At 36.4% G+C, this 27,733-nt stretch overlaps 1 protein-coding gene across 2 annotated transcripts; it reads right to left on the minus strand.

Moving 5' to 3' along the window:
* Positions 1-305: 305 nt before the first annotated feature.
* LOC107771276 (K(+) efflux antiporter 3, chloroplastic) lies at positions 306-22,019 on the minus strand. Of its 2 annotated transcripts, XM_075254772.1 has the most exons (20): positions 21,520-22,019; positions 19,661-20,041; positions 18,248-18,349; positions 17,057-17,137; positions 10,440-10,541; positions 8,573-8,650; positions 7,139-7,207; positions 6,797-6,847; positions 6,240-6,353; positions 6,019-6,120; positions 5,802-5,936; positions 5,518-5,699; positions 5,310-5,445; positions 4,806-4,877; positions 4,629-4,721; positions 4,359-4,520; positions 3,995-4,084; positions 3,757-3,918; positions 1,523-1,769; positions 306-674 (listed from the first exon to the last, which is right to left on the minus strand). In XM_075254772.1, the coding sequence occupies exons 1-20, from the start codon at positions 21,559-21,561 to the stop codon at positions 652-654; spliced, it is 2,424 nt and encodes an 807-aa protein (XP_075110873.1). In that variant the 5' UTR covers positions 21,562-22,019; the 3' UTR covers positions 306-651. The 2 variants fall into 2 exon arrangements, with proteins under 2 accessions (XP_075110873.1, XP_075110874.1); XM_075254773.1 differs by lacking the exons at positions 306-674; positions 4,359-4,520 and having other exon boundaries at positions 1,230-1,769; positions 3,995-4,060; positions 4,593-4,721; positions 21,520-22,016.
* Positions 22,020-27,733: the final 5,714 nt, after the last annotated feature.

Consider the following 27,733-nt stretch of genomic DNA (forward strand, 5'->3'; position numbering starts at 1 on the left):
CACATTTTTGGGGGGATAAAATCCATTTGAAATCCAATTACTCTTTCAATCCATTCCAAACTAACTCCCTCCATTATCAAACGTCAATATCAAACACATTATTCAATTAAGTCAAGCAATTAAGTATAAGTCAAGCAAGCTCGTGTATGTAGGACATTGTGCGGGGCGGTATACCAGAGAAGTTGATAGGAAGAAAGGTTTCATCATATATAAATGATATGTGATTGAGAAAACTCCATTGTCAAATTTGTCTGGTAGTTATAGAAGCAATGAGGATTTGAAGTGAACAAAAATACGACTATGACTTTGTAGAGGAGAAGGATAATACTATTGAAGATGATTTTTTGCCGGTTAACTGAAGAAGACATAGTATGGTCTACTGTGGAACAGTTATGAATTGTTTTTAATCACTCTTTTCTCCCCAAAAAAAGTGAAGTTGGAAACATGAAGATCAACACATGGAACGGTAATTATTTTGTGAATGCTAACTTGTGGCCGGTGACTGGTGATACAGTTCTTGTTTCAGTCAATGGCAGCACTTAGGAGAGATCACTGGTATTCGAGTCCATACATCATCAGGCACAAGTATGTATGTATCTTTTATTTTCCTTAAAACCCTTTGATCAGTTGCTGCTTCTTGTGAAGTTACATTTACAGCATATGTTCCACATCCTCTGCAAGAGTAAAGTTAGAGCATAAAAGCGTTCAAAGGAGGTGGAAGTAAAGTAGAGACGTCAAAATTACATCACAATTTGAACCATAAATTTGATAAAAATTAATCCCCATCTCAATCTTTCAATCGCAGAACAAGGATAGGATCTTTACCTACAGAAGATTATTAAATGACTGGGAGATTGGCAGAATTACAGATTGATGTGCTAACTAGTTAGAGCAAAGATGGCAACTTATCCAGTCAGAAAGAGAGATGGAAGATTGTCCCAACATGTAACTGTCTTGCAAGAGAGGAATCAGAGGTGCTTTGAAGACAAATACAGCACCGTTCAAAAGCTGAAGATGAATTGTTTCATGCTGTTCTATTTTTGGTGTAAACAAGGATATTTAGAAGACGCTGAATCTATTTTTGACTACACATAGGATCTTTACTTGCATTTTACTGTGTAATTCTTTGTTACTTTACAACTTGTATGGTGCACTTTTCTATATAGAAAACTGTTACCATTATAAATAAATAAAAGTAAAAAAATTGAATCACCTGACAATTTTTCTCGTTTTGGATGCAGACTAAAAACAATAACTAAATATACCTTACATTTTTTTCGGGCGAGTCAACAAAATCTAGCTAAATTGGATACCCAGTCCCTTAAACTCGACTATATACAATATATGATTGCTAACAAATGTTCAATTATGTACGCCAATTTCCTAGCATGCTCGTAAACAATAAAGCTGTCAAAAATTGGAATGGACCTATATTGGATGCCTCTAAATACAAGGTTTGCCTATATTAGAGTGCGCAGTTGCAGAACCAGCTGCCCGCTCTAAGTTAGATGGGAGATCTCACCTGTATCACTTTCCATACCACCACCTTCCGAGTTAGCTGGAAATGCATTCTCTATGTCAGCCTCCTCAAACAGCTGGGTTTCGTTTTCAAAATCATGAGATGGAGATGGATTGCCCTCGCCATCATCAGATGACTCATCAGCTGCTGCATCCGAACTGTAACTTTTATCCATCAAATCCTGCGTTGTATCATTTATTCTAGGTGATAGCGCGGGTTTCCCATTCTGGACAAAGTCTGCAACTCTTACCTGATAAAATGTTCTCCAACTTCGTTAACAGCCATATTAATCCCAGCTTTCTGATAATAATCAGTGAAAGAACATAGAATTTGTTGCAGCTCGGAGTGGTAAGCATAATCAACAGAAACAAACTCCTTAAACTGATCAGAAGACAGCAGAAGCCTTTTACATTAACATACTCTTGTTTTTCTGTCTCATTCTACACGACCAAGTACGGTTGTTTAGGTAAATAGACCAATTAGAAGGTTAGTTTTGGACATTGATTAATTCATTCTTTTTACTAATATGTTATAGTTTTAGGACCAATTTAAAGATATATACTAAAGGAGACATTTAGAATATAAAAAGTTCTGTGGAATATTTGACTCCTGAAATGGTGGTAAAATTAAAGTAAAATAGGGTGGACATACTAAGTGGTTAAAAGACTATCATCTTTACAAACTAACTACAGTTTTGAGAGCCTTCTCAATCGAGCACAAATCAAAATTTGTGCCTTAAACCTACTGGTTTAGATCTTTGGAATCAATTAACCAACTATCATTCTCATTTGCAATTTGCAAAGAACAAAAAGAAAAAAAGGGAAGTGCCCAAGGTCGGAAAATATCTACTTCAGGGAACACGTTTGCTCTCCTCAATTTGTGTCTTACATTTCCTCCCTTTTCAAATATTACTAGCTAAAAAACATGTGTATTACATGGTAGCAATGGAGTATGGCAATAAATATTGTCATTTTTATAGAAAAAATAATGAATGTAAAAAGTTTTAAATTAAATTAAATTTTGCGCAAGAAAATAGAGAGAATTAATTTTCATAATACTCAACTCATTTTTTGTTCTTTTCACTTTATTTAACATTTTAAGTTTGAATTTGAAGAGTTCTGCTCTCTAATTTACTACTCCTGTCCTGATAAGCATGATGATAGTGTGCCAATATGTATAACTGAACAAGAATTTTTTAGAAGCGGTAAAAACCTGTACAAAAGGAGAGGGAACATTCTAACGTACACTCTTTCTTTTTACATAAGGAGCATGCTTTATGTTCCATCAAGGACTCTTACTCTTAGTTTGCCAACTATGTCTACTTCACTACATTTCTCACTTCCCTCTGTCTTAATTTATCGGGCATAGTTGTTCTTTTGATAGTATTATTGTTGCATTGCAGATTGACTTCAAAGTTCAGAGCCGAGCTAAAATGCGTCCTGGTTGTGGGTGTTATCAAGGACAGTGGAACTGGATCAGCAGTGACAGGAGGGAAGCTTGCGAAAGATTAACACTAAAACTCTCTTTGTATGTGTATGGAATGAAAGAAATAAACAGTTGCTCCACAATAATGAGAATGATTAGACAGTATTAAAAGAGTTATCTTATTTCAGTTGTATCTTTTATGTAAACAAAGCATAATGTTGTATAGGCAACTGGCAAATTTGATATATGTATATATATAGACATCTTGTACATACTTTGACACTGTTTTTGTATTTAGTAATGAAAACTTGACTTTAAAAAAGAAAAACCCTCTCGTGTGTTTATTACCTAGTTCATCCACTTCTATAGTTGACCATTTTCTTGCATTAATAGTTTACACTCCTCATTATTCTTTTTTTCTTTTGGTAACTGGTAAAGCAACTGAAAAGTACTGCTACCTAACTTCTCATTTTACTTTTTAGTGCTACCATTACCTGTACAAATTAGTTTTAACCAAATACTACTCCAGCCTATTTTTTTCACATTTGACTTCCCAAAATAGTTTTAAGTATTGGGACAGTTGATTAAAGTATAAGGATGAAATACGAAAAACACTTGATCATCAGTGCTAGACCACTAGGAAACCCTAGTTCACCTCACAGGGATGCCAGCTAGTGCTAGACTACTAGTACTGGAAATAATGTCACACCACAGACATGCAATCTTAATGGTCCAATACTAGTAAATTCATAATAAATATTCATTCAAACATGTAGAAATGAAGCTTGCATTCTTTAACGATTAATTGGTACCTGCAATGGTTTCATAACTTTAGACACTTGATCATCAGTTTTATCAACAACCTCTTGGGCTTGCAGCTCCATAGAATCTCGAACAAGTTGACTCAGAAAAGTTACATCATCAGACATGACACCAAACCCTTTTAGAAGTTTAGACCCCAGCTGTAAACTTGTCTGCAGGAATATATAGGGTGTGATCAGAATCCACATACACTGAAGCAAAGAAAAAGAAGAATTTCCATTGCTGTACCTCTGCACTTTCAAGAATGGCATCCGTTGCTCCTACTTTTTTCAGATCTAATAAATGCATCACGTCCTGAGCTCGTGCATATATTGGTACCTATAAAAATTGACATATTCAGTCGAAAAATAGCAAAAGGTCAGAATTCAATAGGTGATAGACACACTATGATGAGTCATTAAGAGTCCACGTGTGCTCAGTGTATCTAACAATGCACAAAAATACTAGTCACAGCTTTGTACTTTTCTGCTATGTAAACTTTCTTATCCATTTTGATCTGGATTATCCTTGCTTCAATTTGTGAAATTTAACTTTTTCTCCCACTTTTCCATTTCAGCCCATAATACACAACAGGGAGGGGGGGGGTGAGTACCGCTGGAAAGGCTAGTCGAATTCTCTGAACAGCGTCTGTGGTCCTATCTTTTCCTCTGTACATGACCATGACTGCTTTTGGAGAAGATATACCAGCAGACTGCAGAACTGCAGGACGTGAACCATCACCGTAGAGAACAGGAAAACCAAGGTTTCTAGAAGCCTGTTGCAGTAACAAGGACAAAATATCACTAACCAGTTCCTTTGATTTTCCAATAAGAACATGCAATGTTGCAAGTAGCAGACAACTTAATCTATGAAATGAAATAACCTTTACAACTTTAGGATCTAGATCAAAAGCAACATAGCGAAACTCCTCGCCGTCACTTGAAGCTAGTGGTGTTGACAATAAATTGGCAAGGACCTGTGTGGAGAGAAAAAAGAACAAAGCATCAGAAAAACAAAGCAGAGCTTCTTCCTAATCAACAGTGATTGACAATTGCATTACCTGACCCATTTGCCCAAATCCAAGGATAACTACTGGTTCACTCACATCAAAATTTGCCATTTCAGCAGTTCTCTGAAATGATCATGAATTTATCTTTACATAAGTAGTTATTAGAATAAGTAACTTCTGATTCACGAAGATCAGGGAGAGAGAGTATGAGGACCCTAGATAACTACTCTGCTCTATTTCAAATAACCTCAAGAGAAACACAATAAAGCATCTCTTTTTTTCCTCAACAGGTGAGGCAACCAAGCATCTTTACTAAATTATATTTACGTGTAACACACGAATCTCAACTAAGTTTGCATTCTAACGTGTTTACTGAAACTAAAATGCATTTAATTCGCTGCTACAGAAAACTCAGTTTTCATATCTGAAATTTCAGGATTCAAGAGAGACGAACCAATGAGATAATATTCAAAGAGAGAGATAGTGGTCATGGCGTAATCAGCCTCATTTCAATATTTAACATTCCTCAAACTCAAGGACTGGTAAAAGACTTACATCCTCATTGTCAAACTTCTCACCAATAAACTCAGAAGCTTTCCGTCCAATTTCATTGAGTAGTGGAGTCAGTGCCATAGACAGCACAACAACAATAATAAGTAGTTTATTTAGCTCAAGTGGCAGTACTCCTAGCCTACAATAAAATGGCATCGTTAATACGTTGAAGAAAATAATTCTACTTCACAGAACTTCAGATGAAAGTCACCTGTTTGCTAGGGAAAAGACCACAAATCCAAATTCACCTCCTTGAGAAAGAAGAAATCCAATTCTCACACTCTCCTGAAGGGATAGGCCGACTCGGGGACCTATTGCTGTTATGATCAATGTCTTGATAACAATCAGACCAGCCAAAAGGGAAAGCACATTTGGCCACTCACGGAAAAGAAGCTGCATGAGATTAAGAATTATGTGAAAATGGATAAAGAATTACAGGCCCACAAAGAGTGCATACTACAGTACATAACAAAGGTCATACTTAGGAGGAAATACCTGCATATCAATAGAAGTTCCGGTAGTCACAAAAAATAGTCCAAGAAGTAATCCTCTGAATGGCCTTATATCAGCTTCAATCTGAGTACGAAAGTTTGTCTCTGCTAGCAGAGCCCCAGCTAAAAAGGCTCCAAGCTGCACCATGGGATAAATATCAAATGATAAACTGAACTGTTATCTGCCTCAATTGGCATCACTTGTTTGAGATGTATCTGACCGTGTCACTAAAACCCAACTTCTGTGTTAAAAGTGATGTTCCTGCAACAGTCAAAAGGCAGAGTGCAACAAAAGCTTCCGAGCTTCTCGTTTCTGCAACAACCTATAACCGATAAACACGATTTGTTGCTTCAGCAGCAAAAATATAAGTGTATCTATTCACTGTTCCTATATTCTCCCCTGGTTACATTTTATACTTGGCCAAAGAACAAGGATGAGCACCTCAAAAACTCGCCTCCATATGTACTTCCCTCCGAGAGAAAGCAACCCCAGTCCACCTAAAGCCTTCAGACTTTCTTTAGCAAGCATTGGCAAAATACTTTCTTCTATCAAATTCTGCAGAGATTTGATGATCAAACAATACTCATGGTAGTCATAAACACATATAGCAGTAGTGCAAGAAAAAAGAAATTGCAAGAAAAAAGAAATGGCAAGTCCGTTAGCTTGATCTTACATCTGTATAAAATTTAAGGAAAGTTAATGCACATACCCGTGCAGAGGAAATTTAGACTCAGTTGGGAACAAATTTTGCTAAATTAAGACTCATTGATAGCTCTTGCAATTAAACATATTGTCCATGTATGAGATATTTTTACCTCTCTTCCTTCAGAGAAAAAAATTATCTAAGTAACTAGTTAAGATAATGATGCTTAGACATCAACTTTAAGTTCAATGTTTTCCCACTAACTGCATCAAAGAAAATTTATTTACTTAATATTTTCCCACTAACTGCATCAAAGAAAATTTATTTACATTATAGGTTTCCAAGCTCCATGTACCTGGGTCTCCAGCACCGGTAGTATGACTAAAAGTGGCACAACGGCAATGTCCTGCGGATATCAAGCAGTATAGAACAAATGAGGAAAACTAAACGGGCAACATGTCCTTGAATATTCACACCATTGTCCTTGGACAGAATACAGAAAAGGAACAAGACCTTTTCGCCATTCCAAATGCAAGTGATGTGCCTTAAGAGCATTTAAATGTCAAACATGTAGATCTATACGAATATCAAAAGTTCTAGTTCCTTTATTAGTTCTTCATTTCTCTTGTCTCTCTTTTACTTCCCCTTGAGGGATGGGGTAAATGTATTTTCTTGAATGTAAAGATGCAAATAGAACCTGAAGTAGAAGTATTCCCAAAGTAGCTGAGCCAAATCTAGTTGGAAGCTCACCCTTCTCTGCAAGAATCTAAAATTATGCCAAAATGAGTAGAGAACCCATCGATCTATTCACAAGCAATAATTTCAGCTTCTGCTAACATAGGGTAAACCCCACATAAATTCAGCAAGTAAAGAGAAGATATCTAAAAGTTAAAAGGGTTAAAAACAAAAGCAAGAATGTTAAAGCAAGAAAACTAGAGGTAACAATGAGAATACACATGAAAGGTCTCTAAGAACAGGTTCAGCATCAGTAGGAAATTCCATTTTTATGTAAGTTTAGTATATAAAGCCACGATAAATATTAGCTTGAAAAGGTCTAGATGTCAGGAAACAAAGGGTGCTGCTGAAGCTTCTCTCTCATTGCAACAGATGTCTCCTGGGAAACATATTCTCTCAGGCAATACGGATTGTCCTGAAGATGAATGCTATCTTTGTATTATCTTAAAAAGTTAAGAGTGAAGTGTCATAACCGTCAGTGCCATACAGAATCTCTCGATTCCAAAATTCAATCTTTAAAAAATCTTTCTATTTACGCTTAAAGGCAAATAAACAGGAATGAGGACAAGAGAAGCTGAGTAAGTCACGCATCAGCTAAACAACGGGTCCATGGTGTTAAGAGTTGTAACAGATCTAGGACTGCAACTACATGATTAGTAGTTATATAGATGCTGAACTGTGTGAAGGGGATACATTTTAATTACAGGATGCTGTTCCATGCTAGTGGTCAAAATCTGATAAGATGTATCAAGTGCACAATCTGCTACTTCCTCCGTTTCAATTTAGATGATGTAGTTTGACTTGGCACAAAGTTTAAGAAAAAAAAAAAGACTTTTGAAACATGTGATCCTAAAAGCTTAAGGGGCAAAAGCTTTGTGGGGCCATGATATTTTTGTGGCTATAAAAGCTTCTCATTAAGGTAAAGTGAGTAAAATGAAAAGTTTAAAGTTGTATTGTTTCCAAATATAGAAATGTGTCATTCTTTTTGGAACGGACTAATAAGGAAAGTGTGTCAATTTGAGACAGAGGGAGTACTTTGCAAACTTCAAAAGAACTTAGTCTTGTCATCACGGAAAAGAATTGAAGTATAAAATAGAAGTGAGTCAGACACCAGAGAAGTTTTATGATAGTTGCAAGACAAAGTCACAGCCATATCATAAGCAGAAGCCTCGTCAGCAGTAACTAAAGTTATCAAACAAGTTGCACCCAAAATGCCATTAACAAGGGATACATGATAAATATCTCCTTATAAAATTTCAATGTTCAGCTGTTGCAGATTTACACTCAAAATAGCATTAATAGGATGCCAAATATTTCCGCAGAAATGAATCTTTAACAAGATAAAGGGATTTGCAGAGTTCATTCACAAACCAGGCATTGTAGCATAATAAATTACCTGCAGAACAAAAGCTGAAGAAGATAGAGAGAGAGCGGCACCAATCACTACAGCCTCATCAACACTTCTAATATTCACCTGCATCCTAAATAAGTTACTGATGAAGAAGCAAAATGTGGATAAAGGAGAGTGTAGATGGTGGATAAGTGCCTAATAAATATCTATGCCTAAAGACAAAAAAGAGGAAAAAGAAGAAGAAGAGAAAAAGAATCGTTTATATCTCTACGAAAAAGAAAAAAAGGAAAAAGAAGAATCACTACATCCAGTAAGCCACTGATGAAGCAGAAAGAGGATAAAGGTGCCTGTAGCTGGTAAGTAAGTACCAATTGAGTATCTATATTTTACTGTATAAATTAATATGAAAAAGAAAAAGGAAGAAGCCTTCTGTCCTTTCTTATGAAGCCTTGCCTTCTAGGACCACCGGCTGATGGGGGATTCTAAAGACTTGCACAAGCCCCAGATATGACTTGCATGATCTGCCTGCTACAGCAGTTATTTTCTGTAGTCTTATTAACATCTCTAGGTGACGCATTCCTTTCACACCCAATGAAACCTGAATCAGACAAGCCTCAGGGCCTAGAGCAGATAAGCCTAACCACTAGCTGAAAATGCTCAAAACTATTTCAACAAGTAAATTTACTTGAGGCACATATACAAATATTGAATTTGTGAACCGTCTCATCTCAAAGTTTAAACTGTTGAAGATGGAATACTCTTTATTAACTAATTTTAAAACTTCAACATGCCACTTCACCTTCGAACCTGATATTTTTTCTTCGGCCAAGCATAAGAAAATATTTTGTGAAATGTATCATCTGTTAGAAATAGAATACTTCAATTTATTATTTAAGTCGTCGACACGCCTATTCAGAACACACTCTCTCTCTCCCTCTCCCTCTCCCTCTCCCTCTCCCTCTCCCTCTCCCTCTCCCTCTCTCTCTCTCTCTCTCTCTCTCTCTGCTCTCTCTCTCTCTCTCTCACTCTCTCTTGATCTCTCGATGGGTGGTGGTGACAACCTTTACCTGCTCTACTACCGCATAGAAGTTTGAATTGTCTCATAGAAATGGAATGTTTTTATTTATTATTTAGTCTTCGACACACCGACTGTATTAAAAAATGTGAACATTTCTTCTCTCTCTCTCTCAAACTATACGTGTGAGAAACAAAGGCAGCTCAAATATGACAGAAAATTCAGAAAAACAATAGAAACGAGCCTAAGTAAGGCCGAATATCGAAGGATTCATATATTCAAGCCCAAGTCTCAACCAGCTTGAGATTCAAGCATAGCTGATTGTTGACTGATTGATTTAGAAAACCAATAAAGGCTTCTTTCTAAGGAGGAGGATTAGTGAAGGGTCAGGAAATCAATTGTATGAGTAAATAACATAAATATTGGTTGACCTTTACGATATGAAAATACCTAAACGAAAGATATTCACAGTGGCCTATGCTGTGCCACAGATGTCATTGTAAAGTACAGTAGCATATATAAATTAAGACGAAAGAAGGCAAAACAACGTGAAGTAATTGATTCCTTCAACAATTACATGATCGCAATTTAGCAAGGAGCACCATTCTTTCTGGTTTCTTTAAGAGAACAAAAGTGAAATGACAAGGGACTAATCAACAGAACAATATAACGAAGAAAAACATGGTGAAATGACGAAGAGCTAAATAGAGTAAACGAAGGGAAGGACTGACAAACTACTTAGTCATGTCTGGTTAACTATTTACCCAGTCGGGTTTCTTTCTTCTAAGTGGTATACCAACATACCACATGCACACTCCTGTATCTATATATATTTCTAGCCTTCCATAAAGGTCTTTCTGTCAATTATACAGAGGTATTTCAGTATAGAAGACTTACTAGATCAGGCCTTGAGTGAAAAAGAAACTCCAGAATCTTTGTTCCAATAGCATCATTAGGTGGAAGCTCGAATGATGTAAATGCTAGGGTTGATAATACAACCTTCAACATAACAAACAAGAAAATACAAGGAAAAATGTTAGAAGGACCTCATAATACCTAGGTACAAATATCCTAAAGGAATTCACCAAATAGATAAAACTTCAAGCATCCCATTATACTAGAGCACCAAAAAATAGCACATACTTGATTTTCATAACAACGTTCAACAAAAAGATGTTAGAAAGACCTCAGTACATGAGTACGAATATCCTTCAGATGCAGAACAGAAGTAAAACTAGGGCCTGAAATAATTTTTAGCTGCTTAAGAGGCAAACTTTTCCTCATCAGTTTGAATCAATATTGTTTATTAACTATTCAAATTATGAAGGGCATAAAATAGTGTAAACAATGTAAACTAAAAAATAACACAAAGAATACAATGCTGCATGTACTAATGCAGATGCTTTTTTCCCAAAAGTATAACAAAAAACTCTCTTCCCATCTCCGATCCTTTCAGCCCCCTATCATCATGCTTTCTTTTTCCCAAATAATTTTTTGCTCAAGAGATAGCTCATCCAGATTTAAGTTTAGCATTTCATTACAAAGATATTAGCTAAGAAAGTAAAACCTTCACTGAAAACCAACTGAAACAAATAAAAGTACAATAACAAGTGCTATTGGGTTCCCCAACTTACACACAACCATGTAATGAAAACAGAAAAAGAAACACTTGGTGTATCATGATTTGTGAAGTCTTAAACAGAACTTAAATAGAAATGAGTCAAAGAGAAAGAGAAGGGTGGGAACTCTGGCTTTGAGAGGCTTTCTATTGAAAAGCATGTCTGTAACAAGAAGGGGATTGTTTCCACCTGGTAAGGAGGAGATGGAGCTGCCCTCGCTCCTCCATCATGCTAATGGCAGACGAAGGAACATAAGCGGATAAACTGATATCTCTTGAGACAAGGTGATAAGGAAGGTTCACAATTTATACACACCATTAGCTTTGAGCTTTCGTTACAGTACAACAACTACTACTACTACGTCTAAGTCCTAAACAAAGTTGGGGCTAGCAATATGAATCTTCATTTCTTTCTTTAAACTCAACTTATATCATCATCCTGCCAAAATCAAGTAACAATAGTAGTGAAAATAAGTTTTATATATTTAATAGTAAAAGTAATAAGAAAAATAGTACTCCCTCTGTTTCAAAAAGAATGAACCTATTACTATTTGGGGAGTCAAATAAGATTTTCTTTGACCATGTTTTTTGCAAATAGTTATTAATTTTTCTTTTGAGAAGGAAAGAAAGTAGTTTTTTTGCAAATAGTTTTTGGATATGTTGAATTGTTGTAGATTTTTCAGAAGAAGAAAAGGCTTCTTGTATTTCTGTGTATTTCTTACATCCCTAAGTAAAGGTGTTTATACACCAAGTCCTATGACTATTTTAGGAAGGAAAATAAATTACAATCAATTATAATCAATCAGAATAAAATCAAATCTCAATCAAAATCAAATCTTTCTCAATCAAAATCAAATATTTCCTAATAATTAAGTCAATCAACACTCCCCCTCAAGTTGGTGCAAAGATGTCGCACATGCCCAACTTGCAAACCAGCATATGAAAAATTCGTTGGTTGAGACCCTCGGTAAACACATCAGCTAAATGTTTTTCCGGTGGCACATTAAACAAACTCAAGACACCAGTTGTCATTTTCTCTTTGATGAATTGTCGATCAATTTTCACATGCTTTGTTCGGTCAGGCTGGACTGGATTGTGAGCTATACTCATGGCGGCCTTATTGTCACAGTACAAGGAAAGTTTTCCTTTTTAGACAGTCGCAAATCCTCTAGTAGTTTTTGTAGCCAAAGCCGTTCGCAAACACCCTGGGCCATAGCTCTATATTCTGCCTCCGCACTTGATCTAGCAACTACACTTTGCTTCTTGCTTCTCCAAGTAACTAAGTTTCCTCCTACGAGCGTACACTAACTGGATGTAGATATTCTATCATACAGAGATCCAGTTCAATCCGCGTATGTAAAGGCTTCTATTTAAAGGTGATCATGTTTGGAGAAAAGTAGACCTTTTCCCTGGAGCATACTGCAGATGCCGCAAAATGTGAAAGACGGCTTGCATATGAGGATCTCGGGGATCATGCATAAACTGACTCACCAAGCTAACCGAATAGGCTATGTCTGGTCTAGTATGGGAGAGATAAATAAGTCTTCCAACCAACCTCTGATATCTCTCTTTATCAACTGACTCTACAACTCCGCTTTGTAACTTGTGATTGCTTTCAACGGGAGATTTTGCTGGTCCGCAACATGTCATACTAGTTTGAGATCCAGAATATACATCCTCTAAGAAATAAAGATTCCTTTTTTTGATCTAGCACCTCAATTCCCAAGAATTACTGCAATTTTCCTAGATCCTTGATCTCAAATTCATGTGCAAACAATTTCTTCAATCGGGCCATCTCCTCTTTGTCATCTCATGTCATTACTATGTCATCAATATAAATATGAGAAGAGTGAGTTTACCCGACTGATTTCTTAGGAAGAGGGTGTGATCAACATTGTTGATAACCAAAGGAGATCATCGCTTTGCATAATCTATCAAACCAGACTCTGGGGGATTGCTTCAATCCGTACAAGGCTTTCTTCAATCTGCATACCTTTCCTTGACTTTGTGCAGTATCAAATCCAGGAGGAATCTCCATATACACCTTTTCTTCTAAGTCTCCATGAAACATCAAACTGTTGCAAGTCCCCATCAACATAAGATGTACAAGATAAAAGAATTCTAATAGTGTTCATCTTAGCAACAGGGGCAAATGTCTCTTGATAATCCACTTCATAAGTCTGATGAATCCCTTAGCCACCAATCTTGCTTTGAATCTTTCACCCGAGCCATCAACTTTGTGCTTCACAGTGAAGACCCATTTGCAGCCAACCAACTTTTTGTCTGGTGGTGAAGTGACAAATTCTCAAGTCTCATTTCTTGACAAGGCCTTCATTTCTTCAATCATAGCTTGCTTCCATTTAGGATCTGCAAAAGCTTCCCTCCAATTCTGGGGAATAGACACAGAAGAAATAGACAAGGCAAAAGCTCTATAGGAGGGAGACAAAGAACTATACGAGACAAAATTAGATAAAGGGCATTTGGTGGTGCAAGATCTGACTCCTTTTTTGTGAGCAATAGGTTCATCTAACTCATTAGGAAATGTAGATAACTCACCAGTAGAAGAAGGTTCAGCTTTGGTAGATTGCATGATGGCTTCTTCTGCTCTATTTTTCCTTGAGTAAGTTTTCAAATCAGGCCTATCCAAATGCCCAATAGTCTCCCCCTGTATTCTTTCTCCAATTTCACTTTCCCCTGTGACAATGTCATCAAGAGGTCCAGTAATGGAATTAAGTAGAATCACATCTTCCTCCTTGTTGCTCTTCCCCTGAAGAGGTGATGAGGTAATACTGAAATAGGGCTCAGATTATCGAAAAGTAACATCCATGCTAACAAAAGATCTCCTAGATGGAGGATGATAACATTTGTAACCTTTCTGTGTCGGAAAACACCCAATGAAAACACATTTTATAGCTTTAGGATCAAGTTTCCCAGGGACACAGCAAACACACCCAAACACCTTTGGAGGGACAGTATATTCATTTTTACCCTTTAAAGCTTCGAGAGGACTTTGAGAATTGAGGGTTTTAAGTGGCATTCTATTGATAAAATAGGCACTCACTAGAATAGCATCCCCCAAATAAGGTTTTGATAGATGCATGGTGAACATAAGAGATCGTGCTACTTCTAACAAATGGCTATTTTTTCCTTCATCAACCCCATTTTGTGCACTAGTGTAAGGACAACTAGTCTAATGAACTATCTCATTCGACTCCAAATAAGCACCAAATCTTTTATCCATGTATCTGTTGCCATTGTCAGTTCTCAAGATTTTTGTTTTGGCATCAAACTGAGTACAAATCATCTTATGAAATGACTAAAAACAAGAGTAAACTTCAACTTTTGGTTTTAACAAATATACCCAAGACGTTCGAGTGCAGCAATCAATGAAAGTAACAAATCATCCACTACCAGACAAAGAAACAGTTTGTGTAGGACCCCATACATCAGAATGAATCGTCATATACGGAGTTGTGCTTCTATTATCACTCACAGGATAAGAGTTTCTAGTATGCTTGGCATATTCACACGCATCACAGAACAAAGATTCAAATTGAGTCTTTGAAAATAAATCGGGATATAACCTCTTCAAAACAAAAAATGATGGTTGTCCTAGCAGTCTATGCCGCTGTATTATTTCTTGATTGACATCCTTACTTTCCCCAAAAAAGGTTTGACCAGAGTTTTGAATTCCATCTAATATATACAAGTCATCATGCAATCTACCACTGCCAATCATTTTTTCTGTTTGAAGATCCTAAAAAATACAATGATCGGGAAAGAACTCGATTTTATAGCTTAGAGCTTTGATGATGGCACTAACAGATAAATGATTGACAGGGAACTCATGGACATGGAGCACGGATGATAGTTTAATATTAGGAGTACAAATGACACAACATGTTCTAGAGATAGTTGTTAAAGAACCAATGGCTATTTTAATATTATCTCCCTTGAGACACGGAGAATAGTTTTGAATGCCTTTAGAAGAGCCTGTCATGTGTCTATTTGCACCGGAATCAACAATCCAAGAATTAAGGTGGGCAGCAAAGGCAGTACTTGATTACACATAATTGGATGTGGCAACATTAACGGAGTCAAGTTTGGCTAGGAGGCGACGAAGAAGTTGAATTTCATCTTAAGACAAGATTTCTTCAGAAACCGTCTCCTTGAATGTCTACATATTTTCTGCCCAATCAGAAGGAAATCTGAAGAAAATTGCTCAATGATAATCTGCCTCGCTGGAAACCAAATCTGTCTCAATGGAACCGGAAGGAGTTTCTGTTGCGGACAGCCACCAAGAGAGAGAAAACTCGACTTCTTTGATAAAAATGGAACCATAGTGCTGCGAGGGAGATAACTCACCTCAAAAAGGCAGCAATGACTCTGATACCATGTAGATTTTTTAGAAGAAGAAAAGGTTTCTTCTATTTTAGTGTATTTCTTACATCCCTAAGAAAAGGTATTTATACACTATGTCCTATGACTATTTTAGGAAGGAAAATAAATTACAATCAATTAAAATCAATCAGAACAAAATCTTTCTCAATCAGAATCAAATCTTTCCTAATAATCAAGTCAATCAACACTTGTTAATTATTATGACTTATAGTACTTTTACGTAGTTTCTAAATATGTAATTCTATTTCAAAACTTCCTGAATTTATGTGCAAAGTCACACCGAGAATTAGTAAATTTGACCATCATACTCCGAAAAGGTTAATAAATTGAAACAGAGGGAGTAATATTTAAAAGCCTATTCCTAACTAGTAAGTATCACCTATATGGATCTTTTTTGTTACTATAAATCAACAAAATAATTATGAGAGTCTAAAACATGATTGGACATTCTCTTAGTTCAAGTTTCTTTTTTGGGTTATGTTTCCTACCCGGTGTCCAGTACCAGCATTGGGGCCCGACTACCACTCTACCACACCCTTGTTGGTTTAGTTCAAGGTTTTCATTGCAGAATTTTCCACTAATAGTAGTACCTTAATCAGGTCTAGAATGAAATTGGCTGCTAGAGTGAATCACATCCTTCTGTCCTAAAATAGAGCAGAGGATGAGTGATTTACTATCAGCTCAGTTGGTGCTTGAAGAAAAAAAAAAGTACTCTAGCAACACCAGAGTGTAAGCCTTTATGTATCAACCACACTCATGTCAAGACGTGCTACAAAGATTAGATGAGAGAGTAAACTGATGTAATAAGAACCAAAGAAGATGAGGTGAGGACTTCCTTGATGAAAGTGGCTGATTCCAACACACACACCGTATATTATCCGTTAAGCTTTATTTGTAGATTTTGTTATGCAACAGTGACTATCCATGAGCCAGAAACAACAATAATAAGATAGAAAAGATAGATAGGGGGAATGAGAACCATATTTTAGTGGTAGCTCTATAGATAGCAATACCCGACACCCTGTTAGTCTCATTGGAAAGATGCAATGGAATCCAAACTCCTAACGGCCAGGAAATGGTTCCAAAAGCTGAGAATCAACTTTTACTCTATGTACAACCATATCCCATGTAATATCTGCCACATGCTAATTCCTAAAATATCAGACAAGAACTGTAATAAATGTCTCAAGAAGGAGATGCATTATCCTCAAGCACAACCTGTCAGCGAAAGTATTGTAACTTCTTAAAGGAAATCTAATAGAATAAAATGTCTGTTGCTGAAACAATAGATGGTCTTTAGCCTATGTTGCTCAGACTCTCCAAAAGTGTTGCCACACCCGTGTCGGATCCTCCAAAAATTCACTAAATTTGAAGGATCGGACACGCACCCAACAACATTTTTGAAGAATCCGAGTAACATAGTCTTTAGCCATGGGATGTATTATATAAGTAATCTATCAAATGTGGCGATTCAAAATATTTTATGATAAAATACCTGAGTCAGTCCCATGCCAAAGGCAAACTTTGCAAGAGCTTTCAAGCGTGCAAGTGAAAGCTCCAATCCCATTTCAAAAAGCTGTAAAATGATACTTCCTTCAGTTAAATCCAGCCTTGCAACATTCTTAACAAACAAAAACCAAGCAATACAAGAGAAAGAATACAGCATATGATGAAAATGGGAGAAGAGAAAAATTTTGAATTAACAAGTTGGGCAACATTTAAATTCTAGCAGATGGAACACAGAGCATATTCCTCCATTTAAGATATACGCCCTCCGTTTCAATTTATGTGAACCCATTTGACTGGGCACGGAGTTTACGAAAAGATAGAAGACTTTTGAACTTGTGGTGTAAAATGAGGCACATATATTTTGTGTGGCTATAAATCATTACATAAAGGTAAATTGTTTCCAAATAAGGAAGAGGTCATTCTTTTTGGCACCGACTAAAAAGGAAATAGATTTACATAAATGGAAACGGAAGTAATAGAACTTGGAAAAGGTCTAAAGAAACCTAGAACCTTTTGAAATACAGATTACTTGGGTTTTGTTTCCATGGAAATATTGCTAGTCGTTTAGAGCTAAGTTCTAGAAATAAAGCTTTCTCTTCTTTTTTGTGCTTCCTTACCCTGCAATAGTCCCACTTTAGCAAGCCACGGCAATATCAGCCTTTATTTTTCAAGATTAAATAAAGTATTCGCTTGTCACTTCCATTCTCCATCCCCCATCCCCCACAACAAAACAAAATTCTGATCCAACCAAAAATAAAATCATTGATCTTAATTAAAATGGTCTTTGCTTGTCCGCATAGATTTAATTGATTGTTTGAGATTGATCTTTATATCCGAGAATACACAGTACATAAGAAAAGCAAATTATTTCACATAAATCTAAATGCAAGTAATGGGATGAATACAATATCAGGCACTACCATATGCATGGCATATCATGCAAGTATATCAATAGATTTCTCAGTGCACGGCATATCATGCAAGTATATCAATAGATTTCTCAGTGTTCTTAGGATAAGTAGCAGAAAATTCCAGCTCTGCAAGTAAAAAGGTTTTTTAAAAAGAAAAGGAAGAACAATAACAAAAGAAGCGAGAGAAGAATGATACTAGATTGTTGTTAGGCATTACATGCACAGTTAAACCCTCAAAATAGGATGACAGCAACCAATGAGCTTACCAAGAAAAGAATCCCCCATTCGGAAAGAACTTTAACATCCGTGATGTTTCTGATTAGCCCAAATTGATTGAGCACAACTCCAGCAAAGAAAAAACCAAGTATCTGAAAGGAATAAACAGATTAGCACCACATGACTACAAGAGATCAAATTTTAGTTCTGTACTACTTAACCACTATCTCCAACTTCAGTGACATGTAATTTGATGCGATTCCAACAAATTTCTAGGTTACAAATAAATTCATCTCATGCTTTCACGAATAAACTATGAGAAAGTAATTGTTTGCAGATACCGGAGGCCAATTCACGGCATCATGTCAAGTAATTAAAAATATAATCACTTCTAGGAACTTCTTGTTTTTGTCAAGGAAGCCAAAGAGTCATTTAGCCCGAAGAGTCACTACATTGTTTTAAATCTTAATGTGGATGTGCTATAAGAGCCTTGAGCTAGACTTTGAACTGTAGATTATTTGCCAAATTCATCAAATACCCTCTTGAAGAGTGGTAAAATATATCAAAGACTTCACCTAGGTTATGTAAATTTTGACTCAAGTGCGGGTGCAAGTACTAAAAATGGCTGTTATAGTACTAAGGTTTTCAGCAGATTGATGTGTTATGTTGAACACTAGCAACTGAGTTCCATAGATAGACTCAGAGGGTTGCAAGTATAGTAAATGTCAAATATACACAATTCAAAGTTTCTTTTCACCAAGTCAAAAGCTGCTTTATTCTCTCATTGGAAAAAACAAGTTCAAGGAAATAAGTCTTTGGTTGAACTAGGGTGTAAGATGGATAAGCAGGTCCTACTCATTCTAAACTTGACTTAGAACAGAATCCAAGATACAATTTGAACTGTGATTGTGTACATCGGTATCTTGACAATACAGAATAAAGGCATATAATTCACTTAGATCAATGTTGTCAAATGTAGGACACATGAATAGGGATGTAAAAAACTGTCACGAGTTTATTTATGGATATCCTCATTTCGAAAGGGCATATTTAGAAATCAATATCACGTACATGGCTGCCTTTCCTTTTTAGGCTACACCAGATCATATCCACATTGCCCTAACTAACTACCTGCTTTACAGCAACATTGATACTGATTGAACTAGAAACTCCATTTGGTATTAGGATCTCTAATACCTCAATGTTGAACAAAGGTAATCTTGGCGAAAGCTAAGGCCTTATTTGACCAAAAAAGTCATCAGCAAAATTTATTCACTAAATGAAGAGAAGCTTCACTAACGTATCAAATAACATAAGGAGATAGCACTTGATTAAAAAAACGGAAATTTTTAATAATAAGGTACTTATCTTATGATACAGACACACGTAACCAATATTGCACACATGTTGCTGATTATGAAGCTAACAAAGATAAAAGGACTTGAATATTGTAATCAACTCACAGGGCTAGCTTTTATGCTCTTGAAGGCAGGTACAACCAGTACAGTCACAGCTAAGAATGTCAAAGTGTCCAACCCGAGGTCATTGATAACATCAACAGCACTGGCAACATCAAGTGATGCATATATCTGAAACTTACTCCTCAAAGACTTCTGGTGTTTTAAGATGCAAACCCCTCTTCCACCGCAGGAAAATGACAATGGTTTACTTTTGCAGACACCATTTGTTCCAGAAAATGGACGGTTTATCTTGTGATGCAAAGAAACTGATGAAATATGAATGGATTTGTTACAGGCATATGATACATTAGAATAATGTCGGCGCAAATAAGATGCTGTAAAAGTGGACCAGGTAGAGCTCGTTTGAGATATTACATTATATCCCTGCAAGTTGAACATCAGGAAAAAAGGTTCACTTGCCAAGATATTGCCCTTAAGAAAGTACAATTAAATCTAATTAATTTGAGTATATGTCACTAGAGAATTCTAAACAGATGCAGAGAGACTATAAAAGAACATGAAAGAAAAGCAGATATTCAGATGAAAGCAGCACCAGGACAAACTTAAGTAAGCAGCACTATGTAGTAGTGGTAGGTTGACGGCCAGCATAAAAATAGTCAAATTTTAATGAATCCCCTGAATATGGATAGAGGACTCACATAGCCGCCTCCAACAAGTTTCTAATTCACATAGTGGACTACTTTGCTTTAAAAAGATAGTAAAAAGACAATTATTTCAAGGCAGTCCACTCCAACAACCACCTGAGCATAAATTTGCAAGAAATATTATGATTAAATAATGCTAGAACTAGAGTTGTTGGGTAAGCGAACAAAATTACACATTGGTAGCTCCATATTAATAGTATTTTTGGGCTCTTTTAGAACAAAACTTGGTATCACGGCCAGGTTCGGCGAGATGAGTATGGCGATGACAGAGTGATGGTGTGGGGCTCGATTTACTTCCCTTATGAGCTTAGAGACACACACATACAAGAAAAAGCTAGTAGTGGGTTTCGGTTGCCATAAATACTCTAACAATGTGGGTGGCACACAGTGAATCACGAAATTGACCCATGGATCGTGGTAGTGGGCCACGTGGAACTTAGTTAGAGCGGGAGATCGTTGGGTATACGAACAAAGTCCTACATTTGTAGCTCCATATTAAGAGTATCTTTGGGCTGTTTTAGATCAATAGTTGGTATCAGAGTCAGGTTCGGCAAGATGAGTACGGCGATGGCAGAGTGATGGCGTGGGGCTCGGTTTACTTCCCTTTACGAGCTTAGAGACGCCCACACACAAGAAAAAGCTAGTAGTGGCACACAGTGAATATCGAAAATTGGCTCGTGGATCGTGGTAGTGAGCCACGTGGAACTTAGTTCGAACGAGAGATTGTTGGGTGTGCGAATAAAGTTCCACATTGGTACCCTACATATAAGGTGTAGGGGACTCTTAATGGTGTAAGGCCTTTTGGGGAAAATCATGAGGGGGCTTGACCCAAGTTAAGGGTATCTCGCTCGACAGAGATTAAGCCGTCATTATCAAATGTTTGGGCGGGGGGGGGGGGGGGGGGGACCAAAAGTATTCCTCAACCCACCAGAAAAGAAAAAAAAGGAATGATATAGCATCCTCAAGAATTCTACCCTGTTTGGCTAATAATAGGTAGAGTAATATTTTCAAAAACTATACGCCATGTATAGATTATCTCGGTTTGCTCTTGCAAAGAATAGCCCTTCCCAACCCCGAATAAGGAGAATGTGTTATGTGTAGGTTGACAGCCATCATAAAAATTCAATCAAGAGATATGAAGCGCAGGCACAAACTCGAAGAATATACAAATTTATGAACACATATGGAAAGACATACCTTGGCGTTGGGACCTGGACAATGAAGGACCAAGTCAAACATAGTGTTCACTTTGAAGACAACAAAGTGAAAGCTTTACGATAGACACTAAGCATTGAGCAAATCTCCAATAACCCAAAAATGGATTTTCATGAAGACCTTCCCAGATTTTCGAATTGTTTTTATTATGAGTCTATTTTTATACTGAGAATGAAAAAAGTTAATGGTAACAGAAGCAAAATCCAAGAAAGAATGAAGAGGGTGACGAGTGGCCACGCTGTTTAGAGAGAGAAAGAGAAAGGGGTGTTAGGGCCTTAGGGGGAAGAGAGATAACCGGAGAATCTAGATTGAGGAGCTAAGTAGAGACATTTCTGTTGTAGCAGCAGAGAATAACTGGTTCATGGACGAAAATGGATTTGGAGGATTTCTCTGACAAAAGACCGCTGTTTACGTGGCCTGCTAAAAATGTTGATAAATTTCTGGTTTTCCTTTTTCTCTTTCCATATTTTTCTTTCTCCAGTATTTTTGGATGTCCCACACGGCCACATCATATTTATCCGAACCCAAAATCCCGAAAATGTGGATGGACGATTGGTTCTCCATAACGACGACTTTTCTAATTTATAGCAATATAACCCTCAGAGTAATGGTTTTGGCAAATAAATTTTGAGGCCATGCAAAATGAGAGAAAATATCCCTATTATTTGCGAAGGCGGCTCAATAGATCTCGTGGTATAACGCAAAATCATATTGAGAGTCCCTTAAATTTATTTTATAAAAATTTACACTAACAACAAAATTTATTTTCTAAATAACAAATTAATTATTCAAGACAAAAAATAGTGAATTTTTAAAAAATAAAGTGGTGGATTATCAGATATTGGGGGTCCATAAGTCAAAGTGAAAATTTTGATTTGGCTATCATCACAATCAAGAAAAAGAAATAAACGTACATAACGTAATAGCTTAAGTTTTGAGCATTGACAGTATCAAAAATATTTACTCATTCTGAACAATTTAAACGATAAGTGTAGTTCATTCTACTAATTAGTAGCACTTATCGATGAATGTCTAAAATTAATTGTAAATAACCTAAAATATATAGTATGTCAAATTACACTAAAAGAAAATTGATGCATGAATGTTTTTATGTTCATGCAGTCTAAAAGAAGATTGTACAAGAAATTCATTATGTTGTTGATATATATCTTAATCCCTATATAAAAAGAATAAAATTAAAATTGAAAAGTGAAGCAAATATACTAATTAATGAGTGAAAAACTATCATAATTTATGAACTTATTGGTATAAAATAACCTAATCAAATAACAAAAAAAATATACTATAACATTTTTCTTTATAATGATTATTTATATAAATTCTATTGTATATAGTAGTCATAATAATGCTGTATAGAGCCCGGGCCTTAGCGGGCCTAACAGGCCGGGCTTCGTGGTCCTGGGCTCTGGCGGTCCCGGGCCTGGCGGTCCCGGTCTTCGTGGGCTCAATGGGTGGAACCGGCCCGTGACAGGCCTAAGCCCACATGGTCCTGTGCTTAACGGGCCGGGCTCGTGGGCTTCGCGAGCCTAGCGGTTTTTTTTTAAGGCAATTTTTTGTAGTATCATGGCTATATTAAAAATATATATGTAGTATATATGTAGATCTAATTATTAAAGTGCTTGACGAAAAAGAAAATAACAAAATAATAGTAAAACACTAAATTGTCATGCATAATATATTGTCTTGTAGTATATATATTGTATCTTATGTATATATATTCGCATAATATATTGTCTTGTAGTATATATATTGTATCTTATGTATATATATTCGCATAATATATTGTCTTGTAGTATATATATTGTATTTTATGTATATATATTCGCATAATATATTTTCTTGTAGTATATATATTGTATCTTATGTATATATATTCGCATAATATATTTTCTTGTAGTATATATATTGTATCTTATGTATATATATTCGCATAATATATTTTCTTGTAATATATTGTATCTTATGTATATATATTCGCATAATATATTGTCTTGTAGTATATATATTGTATCTTATGTATATATATTCGCATAATATATTTTCTTGTAGTATATATATTGTATCTTATGTATATATATTCGCATAATATATTGTCTTGTAGTATATATATTGTATCTTATGTATATATATTCGCATAATATATTTTCTTGTAGTATATATATTGTATCTTATGTATATATTGTAGCTTATAAATAATTCTAAGTATAGACAAAGAAATATTGCGAAAAGATATTCATGGGTAGAAGCAATAAATTTTATTACCAAAAATGGCATATCTTTCTTAGTCATTCTTCCCCCAATGGAATGAGCACAACAAGATACTAATACCACCATTAGAAGGGAAAAAAACTAAGGAAGATGTGCCAAAATACAAGTTACATATTAGTCTATGTATTATCTCTAACAAATCTCATAAATCCTTCAAGGTTCGGAGGAGGTTGCGTTGGTGGTGGTGGAAAAGAAGCTTGTTCATCACCACTTCCGGGCGAAGCCGAATCCTCCGCAAGTTCCGCTATCATTTCTTCATACGCTTCATCTATCGCCGGTTGTGCTTCTGCAATTCCAAAGTTTCTTCTTTCCGAGCGGATCCAATCTCTAAACAATACTGATTTTTCCAAGCTATCCCTCATAGACGCTCTATGATCACCTATTTGCAGTCTTGCTTGACTGAAAGCGCTCTCTGATGCAACAGTTGAAGCTTGAATTGATAAAATATCCCGAGCCATCCTTGCAAGAACATGAAAATGTTTTTTCCTTGCCTTCCACCATTCCAAAATATCAAAAGAGCCGTCTGGATTCTCCTTTTCAAGTCCCTGAGACAAATAAACTTGAAGTTCATTTAGATGTGAAGTTTCATCATAATTTTCACCTTGAGACCCCCTGAACTCCGTCCAAGATTTAAGAGCTTTTAAGCCCGCAACTCTTTTAGACGATTGTGAGCTAGACGAAGTAGGGGTTGGAATAGTTGGCCTAGCATGCTCTAAGGCAAGTTGATAAGCATTATAAACTGTTTGAGCATTAATCTTAATTGAAGCTTTTGCATCTGCAAGTGTAGCAAATTTCCTCATTTGAAAGATCTAAAGCCTTATAAATATTTGAATACCAAAAATGAGGACCTCCCAATTTCATTGTAGGATTTAGCATTGCAGCAAGACCATAAATATGAGGGATAGGAAAAAAATATTTTTTAAACTTTTGTTTCATTTCATTTATAGCAAGTTCATAAATGTCCCCACCCTCACTAAATTCAACAAACAAATCAGATAGTGCTGCAATATAAACTAAACAGTTTGAAATAGTAGGATAATATTGCCCAGAAAATGCATTTGTAGCAATTTGAAAATGTTCTAAAAAATCTAAAAGAATTTTAACATTCGTCCAATCTTGAGTAGTAAGCATTTCATCATCATCCTCACCACCTACCCGAGAATTAAACGTTGCATTAATTAGGTTTCTATATTCATATGCTACTACTAAACTTTCGTACATACAATTCCATCTAGTCGGGCAAGGTTTAGGAACCTTTCTTTCATCTAATCTTTCACCTGGTGCAACATTATGGTAAAATTCACTATCGGTAAATTGAAAACAAGGGTGATCACTATCAAGAATTACGGAAGGAGGAGGACGTCTAGGTTGGCGACTACTTTCAACTTGCTTATCTTTTCTAGGTCGGGGAGCCGGGGGAAGGGTAGTTGGTTGGCCACTACTTTCACCGGTTTTATCTTTTCCTTTACCAAATATTTTTTTCAAAGTAAATGCCATATTAATTATAATTATGCAAGCTAAACCACACAAAAATATATTCTTAAAACGTAAGAGTTGAAACGAGTTTACCGGATTGCCGAACAACTTCTTGAAAATTGAAAATCGTTGAACACTTGAAAACTTCAATTCAACAACTTCACAATTTTTCACGAAATTTCAATAATAAATTAAGTAATTGTAGTAGAGAGATTGAGAGAGATTGAGAGATATTGAGAGATATTGATGAATGAGTGAATAAAAATGAAAGAATGAGGGGGTATTTATAGTTGAGAAATGGGGAAAAGTGTAATTATATAAAGTTTGGGGTTAAAATAAAGTTTGGGGGCCAAATGGCCATTTTTTAAACTTAAAAACGGTCATATTTTCAACCCAAACGGCTAGATTTTAAATATGGCCGTTGGAGAATTTTAATTTTTTTAAAAAAAAAAAAAATAGCCGTTGGGCCCGTTAGGCCCGCCAGGACCGGCCCAGGCCCGCCTGACGGTCCCGGGCTCGTGGGCTCAAACTAGAAGACCGGCCCGTCACGGGCTTCCCAGGACCACCAGGACCGGCCCACCAGGCCCGTTAGGACCGCGGGCCCGGTCCGGTCCGGTTCAGGCCCGCCCCACCGAGCAGCCTTAAGTCATAATAATAAGAAATTAAGTAAATTTGGGGCCTTTAAATTTTGGGGGCCTAAGGCAATGGCCTCACTGGCCAAGTCTTTAGAGCCACCCCTAATTGTTTGTTATAAATAAGATGAAAGAATGTGCTCGTCCATCTAATCTATCCATACATGGCATTCCATGAACCTCTTGTATATATGTATTGTCACGACCTGAAATTCCAATTGTGGTGTCGTGATGACGTCTAACGTTCACTTGCTAGGCAAGTCAACATTCGTACACAATTAATCATTTTTAGACAGTTGATATCAATATAATAAGAATTAAAGCTATAAAATTTTAAAGTAGATATAATAACTCCGAAATCGACTAGCCAAAACTCGGAATCTAGTGTCACAAGTACATGAGCATACTAAAAGTGCTACAACCAATGTCTTGATGAAAGTACAACTGTTTGAAACAAAATAAATAGTAAATTTAGATAAGGAAGGGGACCCCAGGGTGTCACGACCCAAAATCCACTAGTCTGATGGCACCTAACCCAACCCGTTAGATAATCCAATTAACAATTAACCATTTCCATTTAACTTAATAAAATAATTAGACAAAGGAATTATCTAAATCTTATACATTTTTCAAGGATTGGCAGTACAAATCATGAGCTTCTAAGAGTAGAGTTTTCAAAACTGATAGGAAATAAATACATCTTTTGTTTGAAAAGTACATAAATAGAGTTATATAACCTAAGGCTACCATGAACAAGAGGCAGTTACAACCGGGACGCAAGTACATCTTCCAATCTAGCTTCCGTCGAACACAGCAATATCGACATCCGAAATCTGCACGCAATGTACAGGAAGTGTAGTATGAGTACAACCGACCCCATGTACTCAATAAGTAACAAGCCTAAACTTAGGTTGAAAGCAGTGACGAACTGGAATATAGGTCGGGTCTAACACCAATAACCAATAGTAGTTTATAACAGTGTAAAGCGAATAAATAAAGAAATAGCTCAGAGATAAAGTGCTCAGCCTTTTCATAATTTTTTCAAAAACATTTCCGCTTTTCAAGTATAGCAATGAAAGCCCAAATCCTTTATCGAAATCGTAAAAATATGAGTAAGTTTGAAAATTGAAACTTTTTCCCAAAAATCCTACAGTAAATATGATGTTTCATTTTCTTCCCAGATAGCATATGTGAAATACCTCTTTATAACCACATATTAATGTGTGTAAAAAGTCATAAATGACGTGATACCGTACAACATGAGGAAAATGCATCTCTATGCATGTATGTCATGTGCATGTCAAATGCGATGCGGCTCAGTAATAAAACCATATGCATACTCTCAGAGTATCAATTCACTCAGTCCTCCCAATCACTCAGTCTTCACAATCAGTCAGTCCTCACAGGCACTCAGTCCACACAGTCACTCAGTCCTCACAGGCACTCAGTCCTTACAGTCACTCAGTCCTCACAGTCACTCAGTCCTCACAGTCACTCAGTCCTCACAGTCACTCAGTCCTCACAATTACTCGACATTCGGCACCCGCACTCAATAGGTACCTGCGCTTACTGGGGTATGTACAAATTCCGGAGGAGCTCCTTAAGCCCAAGCTCTATAACAAGCCAATTATGGCATAAATCAACAAAACATGATGCGGCATGCAGCCCGATCCCATAAATATCCTCACAATCAGGCCATTGGCCTCACTCAGTCATCAATCTCTCCAGTTTCTCGGGCTCTCAATGTCATGAAACTAGCCCGACAACAATGATATGATGTATCAATAAATAACAACTGA

Source organism: Nicotiana tabacum, chromosome 6 (assembly GCF_000715075.1).
Source record: "Nicotiana tabacum cultivar K326 chromosome 6, ASM71507v2, whole genome shotgun sequence".
NCBI lineage: Eukaryota > Viridiplantae > Streptophyta > Magnoliopsida > Solanales > Solanaceae > Nicotiana > Nicotiana tabacum.

Excerpts from the sequence above, each read along its gene's own strand:
- LOC107771276 (XM_075254772.1), bottom strand. The coding sequence starts at position 21,561 with ATGTTTGACTTGGTCCTTCATTGTCCAGGTCCCAACGCCAAG. Across the intron at positions 10,542-17,056 it reads TTGGCATGGGACTGACTCAG|GTTGTATTATCAACCCTAGC; the intron begins GTATTTTATCAT and ends GTTATGTTGAAG. Across the intron at positions 6,848-7,138 it reads TGGGAATACTTCTACTTCAG|GACATTGCCGTTGTGCCACT; the intron begins GTTCTATTTGCA and ends TGATATCCGCAG.